This window comes from Penaeus monodon, chromosome 8 (assembly GCF_015228065.2).
Source record: "Penaeus monodon isolate SGIC_2016 chromosome 8, NSTDA_Pmon_1, whole genome shotgun sequence".
Lineage (NCBI taxonomy): Eukaryota > Metazoa > Arthropoda > Malacostraca > Decapoda > Penaeidae > Penaeus > Penaeus monodon.
The window spans coordinates 37,305,504-37,315,503 of NC_051393.1; the positions used below are offsets into that span (position 1 = coordinate 37,305,504).

At 30.1% G+C, this 10,000-nt stretch overlaps 1 protein-coding gene across 1 annotated transcript; it reads right to left on the bottom strand.

The window, feature by feature from the left end:
- Window positions 1-176: 176 nt before the first annotated feature.
- On the bottom strand, window positions 177-7,612 carry LOC119576330 (zinc finger protein 239-like). The gene is made up of 2 exons (XM_037923960.1): window positions 7,303-7,612; window positions 177-1,335 (listed from the first exon to the last, which is right to left on the bottom strand). The coding sequence occupies exon 2, from the start codon at window positions 1,282-1,284 to the stop codon at window positions 331-333; it is 954 nt and encodes a 317-aa protein (XP_037779888.1). The 5' UTR covers window positions 1,285-1,335; window positions 7,303-7,612; the 3' UTR covers window positions 177-330.
- Between the last annotated feature and the right edge of the window lie 2,388 nt (window positions 7,613-10,000).

The following is a 10,000-nucleotide window of genomic DNA, read 5'->3' on the forward strand; positions in this document are numbered from 1 at the left end:
TATATATATATATATATATATATATATATTTATATATATATATGTATATATATATGTATATATATATGTATATATATATACACACAGACACAGACACACAGACACACACACACATATACATATATAATCCTTTCATATAGGTCTTCATAGTGTCAGTGTTGATATATAAGCCTAAAATACTTCAAAGAAGATTTACTGCTCATAACAGGTACACGAACATACAGTGCATATCAATAACAAGTATTTTTCTCAAGTAGATTGAATTAAAGTAAAGGTGTTTATTTATCACACAATTTACACTTGTAAATAATACATTCTAACCTGTCTTCATTACACCCCTTCTTGTTTAACATAAACTGGCACACCTGAGGTTGCAGCAGCTGTCACATCCCCAAGACCTGCTTCTCCTAGATAGCTCAGCATTTCTTCCTCAGCTAATTCTGTCTTAGGGTTTAGTACAATTGCTCCACCACCATCATTATCTTTATCCATAGAACAATCAGATGTACCAGCTTTGCCCTCTGCCTGCAGTAAGGCAGCCTCATGCCCCTGCAATGCATTATCGCCATGACTTTGTAATGCATCATTTACCTGGCTTAGTATCAAGTTCACTGAGGGCATAATCTGGTTAGAATCATCAAACCCATCTTCTTGTTCTGGTTCAGTCATCTCCACAGCCACATGCTGCTTCATATGCTCCTTGTATGTATGACTCTGACTAAAATTTTGATTACAAAGTAAGCAATGATATGGTCTCTCTCCTGTATGCACTCTCATATGTCTTCGAAGATCAGAGTTTTGTGTAAATCTTTTACCACAGTCCTCACACTCAACTGGCTTTTCTCCAGTGTGGACCATTAAATGTTTCCTTAACTTCCCACTCTCTGAAAAACTCAAGTTACACACAATACATACAAAAGGTTTATATCCTGTATGCAAGCGTGTATGTCTTTTCAGATCACTGTTCTTGAGGAAACCTTTTCCACATTCTCCACATATGAAATTTCTCTCCCCAGAATGGGTTTTACTATGGTTCTTTAAATCACTCTTTTTAATGAAGCTTTTGCCACATTCTTTACACTCAAACGGCCTTTCACCTGTATGATGTCGCATATGAACAATAAGCTTTGCATTCTCAATAAAACCAAGACCACAAGTTTCACAGACAAAAGGTCTCTCCCCAGTGTGAATCATTGTATGTCTCTTTAGATCACTGTTTTTTGCAAATGCTTTGCCACAACATAAGCAAAGATAAGGCTGCGGTCGTCCTCCAGATGGCTTCATAGTTCACTGCTTCTGGGGTTTTCTACAACCAAAGATGTCACACTGCTAGACCTGTGAAAGAGCAAGTGATATAAACAGGGATTCAATATAATCATTATTCCAACTAATATCCAAGACTCTGTGCCTAATTTTATTGTTATCTTCTGGAAAATAATGGCCAGTAGAAATACCAATAATAACTTCCTAAATATCACCATTTCATGAAGTGACATTGCAAAGTGACTTACCAGGTCCTTCATCATAAAAGAAAGTACATTACTCAATTAAAACCACCATACTAATTACAGCAAAAATGACAATAATGACATTACTGAATATATAAACAGGCAATTTACTGCCCAAATCATCTTATGCTTGATACATGTCACAAAGAAAAGTAAATTAAAAACCTTTAATTAATAAATAACACAGAATACTAAACTAAAATCACATTGGACATGGCAATGTATGATGCCTTCCTTGGATCAACATGTTAAAAACCATGACAACCCTTGTGCTATGCTAACAAATAATCTCAGTTTCAGATAACAATTTTCTATATTATGTAAGGAAGTATACATGCACAATTTTCTATATTATGTAAGGAAATATATGTGAAACATAACCCCAAACTCCTTGCAAACAATACTTTTGTTGCAGAATTGAGGTGAATGGGTTGGAGGAGGAACCAATTTATACCAAATTGTTTTGTCTGTGGTTAACGCCTTGGAGGTTCAATGTCACCTGCCTACTGCAAATAATAAATAATGCCTGTCTAATAGGGAGCCTTCCCAGAACTATTATTTGAATTCTTAAATATAGGTTGTGTTCAATTTGAAATAATTTTGCATGTTTGATCATTCTGTATTATCATATATTTCTATCACTGAGACTGCCATAAGAAAAAGAAAATGGTTAATGGTTACAAGAAATAAATGTGCTAGACATCAAAGGTCATATAGCACTATGGTAAAGTATTGTGGCAAAAAGAGTGGAAATGAGTTAAACGATCAGGATAAGATGTGTTTGATATCAAAGGTTGTAGAATGCTTTAGGTGGGAATGAAAATGAAAAGAGTATAGAGGGGGAGCAAATGGAATACAGTGGGGATTTGCAAAAGGGGACTGGGATAAAGGTATAGTGGAATCGGATCAAATGGAGAGTATGTGTCTGAGGAAGGGAAAATAACGCTGTATGAGGAAAACTGCAAAAGAGCTATTATGAAACAAAGGGTCATATGCTAAGAAACAATAGTTGTACAAGTAGGAGAAGAATCCTGAGAATGAAATAAAGGAACAGGGGAAGGTGGTGAAGTATTGGGAAGAATGTCAGGAGGGGAGGGATCCGGAGAAGGACATTATTGTGACATTAGTTAGTCACATGAGCATCTAGGTGGCAGTGGTAAGGAAAATGGGGAATGAAGAAGGAATGATGATGCACATGGAGGAGGCATGGATGGGCTGTTTTTTTGATTGAGTGGGAGGAAAAGGGATAGAGGAAACTTAAGGAAAAGGAGGAGGATGGATATCGGCAGAGAATTTGAATGTAGAGCAAACAGGAATAAAGAGATTAGAGGGTGGATGAGGGAGTGGATCATTCTCTTGAATCATGTTATGAAATTTTACATGTCTTCAAGAGTTTCTGGAGGGGAATTTGGTGAGGAGGTTTAAGAAACAAAGGTTTTCTTATGTGGAGGAGAGGAGAGAATAGATGTCTGAGAACTACTCTTCAGATTCAAGCTTGTAGGCAGGGCAGCTCCAATAAAATATTTTATGGGAGCCACCAGAATTGGCACACATGTGACTGAGCAGAGCAACTTAAACAGTCATGACCAGGTTGGGTACTTCATGGGGGAGGTCATGTCTATGGAAGCTAATCTTAGCAATATTGGTGTAGGATTTATGCTGGAAGGCATAGTGTAGTACTGGACTGCCACTGCATCATGGCTGACAAGGCATGCGAGAAAGTCATTTCACAGTCTGAAGTCAGACTGTGAAACGTAGACAGGACAATCAGTCGGAGAAACAGAAATAGTTCCAGTACAAGTATTAAGGGAGAAGTGAGGTTGGGCAGGAATACTTTGCCAGTGGCCAGTCATGGTAGATAGTGAATGAGCTTGGGACTCAGACATAACTGTGGCTAGGCATGAACGACTGGAATGACAGCAAAAGGAAACTTTACCTACTTGTTTTTGGAGACATTGTTGGAAGAGAAGGGTATTGTCAGAGAAAGGGGCAGAAGGGTGAATCACAAAGAATTGATCCCACTTGGCTGGGCCAAAAAGGGTACTCATCAAAAGGTTTGCAGAGGTGGAAGCAGTAGAAGGATGAGGTGGGAGGAAGATGGGGTGGTATGGAGAGAGGTAGTATTGTTGGAAGGAGGACAATAAGGATGAAGAGTAGTAAAAGGGAGGTGGAGGTAGACAATGAAGAAGACTGTGCTGTAGATGGAGTGGAAGATGTTGGGAGAAAGGAAGGGTGTATTCTGAAGGTTGAGTAATGACCAGGGTGGATGACTGAGAATGGATAGAATTGACAGCAAACATTGAGGAGGGGGTATTAGTATCAGTGAAACCATAAGCAAAGGAGAGGCAGGGGTTGTGAAACCAATGAAATTAAATTTAGATAGGCTAGTTGATGAGAGGGCAAGCCTTAACCCTCTACCTGACACGATTGTATATATACCGTCAAACTTTTTCGCCGCTAATCTGTTTCATGGGTATATAGGCCATTGAAACTTCCATGGCTTATTATGCAGTTATGGCAAATTATAAGCTTGCTGTGATGGTATAGCCACATAGACAATGTTCAATTCTAATTTGTAAGACCTATCTTATGATCAAAATTTCATTTGATATCAAGATATTCAACAAAATGTTATGCAACAAATGCTGTACAATTCCCCTAGTGTCGGCCTTCAGACCTCTACTCCATTTACTTATCTGGGCTGTCAGTCAAATTTTTTTTTTTTTTTTTTTTTCACATGTGAGAAGGAAAATTATTCCATGGTGTTTTTTTTGTGTGTGTTTTTTTTTGGTTGTTATTTTTTTGTTTTTTTTTTTATGTCATTTTTATGTGATGTTTTTGTTTTTTTGTTTTGTTTTTTTGTTTTTTGTTTTTTTTTTTTCATTTTTTGTGTTTTTTTTGTTTTTTTTGTTTTTTTTTGTTTTTTTGTGTTTATATATATTGTTTTTTTGTTTGTTGTTGTTTGTTGTTTTTGTTTTTTTTGGTTGTTTTGATTTATTATGTTTTTGTTTGTTTTTGTGGGGGTGTTTTTTGGTTGTTGTTTTGTGTTGTTATAATTATATATAATATATATATATTATATTATATGATATATAATATATATGCATATATATTTTATTTATATATATATATATATATATATATATATATATATTATATATATGTAATAATATATGATATATATATATATATTAATTTTATATAATATTTTATATATATATATGCTTATATGATAATATATGCATATATATATATATATATATATATTATATATGCATATATATTATATATATTTTGCATATAAATATAATATATATGCATATATTATATATATATATATATGCAATATATATTATATATATATATATATATAATATATATATATATGCTTTATATATCTTTATATATATATATATATATATATATATATGCATATATAATAATAATATAATTATATTATATGCATATATATATATATATAAAATATATTCACTATATATATATATATATATATATAAATATATGCATAATTTTAAAATATATGCATATATATATAAAATATATATATATAATATATTTTGCATATATATTAAATATTATATATATATCTATAAGCATATATATATATATATATGCATATATATAATATATAGTAATGCATATATATATATTTTTAATATATCTATATATATATATAATATATATATTATATTATATAATATATTAAAATATCATATATATTAATATAATATATATATTTTTAAATATATTTTATACTATATATATATATATATATATTATATATATATATATATATATAATATATTATATATATATATGCATATTATATATATATATTTTATAAAAATGCATATATTATATATAAATGCATATATATATATATAAATCATATATATCATAAAATATATATATTTTATATATATGCATAATATTTTATATATATTTTAAATATTTTATATATATATATATGCATATATATATATATATATATATATTTTATATTATATATGCATATATATAATATATATATAAAAATATATATATATATATATATATATATATTATAATATATATGCATATATATATAATATATTTTATATATATATTATAATATTGCTATATATATATATAATATATATATATATATGCATATATATATATATATATAATATATATTCTTTATATATATCTATATAATATATATATATATAATATATAATATTATTTAAAATATATATAATTTATATATTGCATATATATAATATATATATATATATATATATATATGTATATATATATATATATATATATATATATATATATATATAATATTTTATTGTATATATATATATGATATATATATATATTATAGGATATATATATATATATATAATATATATATATATATATATATATGATATATTATGGTATATATAATATATTATAATATATATATATATATTTTAATATATATAATATATATTATATATATATATATATATATATATATATATATATTTTAATATATATTTGCATATTAATTATATATAATATAATATATATATATATATATGCATATATATATAATGCATATATTATATCTATATATATATATAATATATAATATATATATCATATATATATATATTATAATTAAATATATATATATATTATAAAATATGCATATATTATATATATATATAATATATATATTATATATATATTATATTATATATATAATCATATATATATATTATATATATATATATATATATATATGCAATAATATATATATAAAAGACTAATATATATATATAAAATATATATATATATTTTATATATAAATATATATGCATTATATATATATATAAAATACTTTTATATATATATATGCTATATTATATATATATTATTTCTAACCTCTATATATATATAGCATATAAAATATATATATATATATATATATATATATATATTATATATATATATATATATATATCATATATATATATATAATATATATATGCATATAATATATATGTATATATATATGCATATATATATAAAAAATATATATATTTATATATATATATATATATATTATATATAAAAGAGAGGAAAAGAGAGAGAGAGAGAGAGAGAGAGAGAGAGGGGAGAGAGAGAGAGAGAGAGAGAGAGAGAGAGAGAGAATGAATGTTATTTTTTTTACTCATGAAAAAATGTAATAATGTATATATGCAAAACACTAGAAGATAATTACGGTCCCATCGCATATTTAGAATATTTTATTTTACTCTTTGATTGTTCTATCAAGAAAAATATCAGGAAGTTCCTTTGACAGAAGTACCGGATCAGATCATGTGATTCTATTGGATGATTGACAGGCCGAGACATTTCTGTTCGGTTGGGGATTCACACCTTGTTATCACAGTCTTCAGGCCCAAGATTATGCTTACTCGATGCCGGTTCCCCCCTGCCTGACACACGAGTAATTCCAATATTTATGTCCTCATAAAAACAAATAATGAAAATGTATCTAAAATATTTTTATTCTAGCGTGTTCTCTAACCCTTCCTTAGTAAATCTGGCTACTCAAATTAATGTAAATTCTCCTATTAAAAAAACAAAAAATTTCAAAGACCTGTGACAGCTAGAAAAATGTTCGCCTCTGGAGGGGTGACAGGGAAAGGGTTAAAGCCCCTAATAAGGGTATTTTTTTATTTTTATTATTGGCCATAAAGCCTGAAATAAATGAGGAGATGAAACTACCTACCTCTCAGGGTCCCATGAAGGGTAAGGGCTAGGTGATTAACCAAGGGAACACTGTGCCCAAGGCTCCTGGAGGCTGTTCAGGACTGATACAAAGCCAGACTTTCATCCTTTCAGCATGGCTCTCACACCTTAGGAAGTGGACAGAAGGGGGTGATGAAGAGAAGGAAAAAGAAAGGGAGGGAAGAAATGACTGCAAAATTAGCTGAGGTGAGGGATGAGGTCCAAGGAGAAAAAAAAAAGGAAAAATAGAGAGAGAGAGAGAGAGAGAGAGAGAACTAATAGCTGAAAACCATGGTATATGTCCTTCATTTCTTCTTTTTAGAAATCTATGTAATCACTGGTGATAGTTCAAGAACTATTAATCAGATACTAATCACAGGCAAGAATTAGTATCTGTTTGGAAATATTCTATGTCTGGTGATTACATTTTGTTGAACAAATTACTTACCTCTGGTTGCTTGTGACACTATAAAAATAATTCATAGCTATAACTAATCTTATTCATATGTGTCACCAGCACACATTCAGTTGCTGTATCTTATTCCATAAAATGCCATTTACTGATCTACACCCATTTTAATACATCTTTAGTATACATTTTTCACCATGACAGTGGGTTTATGTTTACATACTCAATATGGCTGTGACAATTATATGATCACTTTGGAATTAATCCACCCATTCACTCTGTCTCTGATGATAAGCATACTATTTCCAAAACTTTATAATGTTAGAAATAAATATTCTCCATAGTCTAAAATGTTAACTAATAATCATCTGAAGAAGAAGGAAAGTGGAGGAGGCAAAATAAATAATAATTTACCCTTAATGTATCCTTAGTACATGCCTTTTCAACCTGCTCTAAGTAGTCTGGTAACAACAAACTGAATCTCCAATCTTTATTTAAAACCACAAATTTCATGTTTCCTTTCTTTCACTTTATCTTTTGTTAGTAACTTTTTCCACAGATTATTAAATGCCCAGAACCACAGAGAAACTGGTTTAGTGTTCCAATGATAATATACAAACAAACAAAATAGTAAAATATTTTTTGCTCTAGGTGACAGCTATACTGGATTACAAAAATTACTCTATACCATCCTTTCGGGTTTGAAAATTTGTATGCAACAAAAAAGGAATAGTCGACCTTTACACACAATGATCTGATAATGTATAAAATATGCTTAATGTAATCTGGCTAGGATTTCAGTTATAATACTAAAGATCTTGTAATTTGCCAAAGCATTTTTTATATGCACGTATGAATTTAGATGAAAGTGTGAAGTGATACATGATTGAAGAAAACCTGTGATCTGAAAAAATATATAAGAAAGAAAGAAAGAAAAGAAAAGAAAAGAAAAGAAAAGAAAAGAAAGAAAGAAAAAAAGGGTGACACTGCTCTCATTGAAAGATACAAGCTCAATTCCTTGAAATGATATCCAGGACACAAAACCACATGAATGAAAATTTAGAACTAATTCTTGGTTCCCCCAAAACAACAAGGATCCTGAAGATGAGAATGGTACTTCACCTCTTATGGTGGCACACCTATGGCCGCCATGAATAACCAACCCATCATGATAAGTATGGCTATAGACTCGTTAAAGCAAGTTGAGTGTAAGATTCTGCTATACGCAGAAGACTATCCGGCCAAAAGGCTAGACGGTGCTAGAAGTCAATGAAATGAAAGACACAGAGATTTCTGATACCGTCATTGTTGGGTTAACTTTCCCTCTGTTCACAAATGGTCAACATCAATGTCACAATTGGCATCACAACAATCAGAGAACCCCCCCTATATTACAGTTTCAAAGGCATAAAAACAAATTGGTGATATCATTGATGCCTGCCAGAACCAATCTTTACCCATCTTTTTGGCTGCAACAAATACATATCCCACTTGAACATCGCTATAAGTAAAGCCCCAAACAGTAAGTCTTCTGGGAAAACAGTAAGTCTTCATGGGGAAAAAAAGTGCCCTAAAAAAGATACTGTATGCTCTGATATATGACGTAGGCCCTAGCAATTATCAAAGAGCGTCTCAAGGATGAGAACAGTGTATGTGAGTGTTATACTGATGGATCCTTACACTCTGGGTGCAGATCAGTGTGTGCTTCTTAAGTGTACAGAAGAAATATTTTGCAACACAAGTACTGAAGAATGGTTCATGACTGGGCTAGCACTATGCAAACTGCAGAATGGTTCATGACTGGGCTAGCACTATGCAAAATGCAAACAGTATATATACTCGACAAGCAAGAGCTTGGAATAGTTTATTTGATGGTAAATCTCCATGGTGATCTACAAGCTCTATCTTGCCAAAGTATATATGTAGGAAGGTTGTATTTTCACCAGTGTTGAAGGTACCAAAGCCACTAGAACCATAGCTGTGTGTAAAACTGATGAGCAACTGTAAGCTTCCCTTCCCTTTCTGCAGATTGATATATAAAGCTAACAGTGTTGTATTCTGTGGTTTTATACCATTTATGATCGGTAAATTTTTATAAGTTGGGCAAGGCCACTCTTAGTTAGAGTGGCCTTGCCCAATTGTCATGGGTAGGCTCATGATATGGCATCAGCGAAAGTTTGGTATTACATGATTGGAAGTCACCCAGCATCAATAAGATAAAAAATATTATTTTACCTCTTGGCTATCTCTGTGCGATTCTCATTTCAAGATTTACCATTCTATTACCAAT

What these genes read in the sequence shown, in the direction of transcription:
- LOC119576330 (XM_037923960.1), bottom strand. Translation starts at nt 1,284, where the DNA reads ATGAAGCCATCTGGAGGACGACCGCAGCCTTATCTTTGCTTATGTTGT.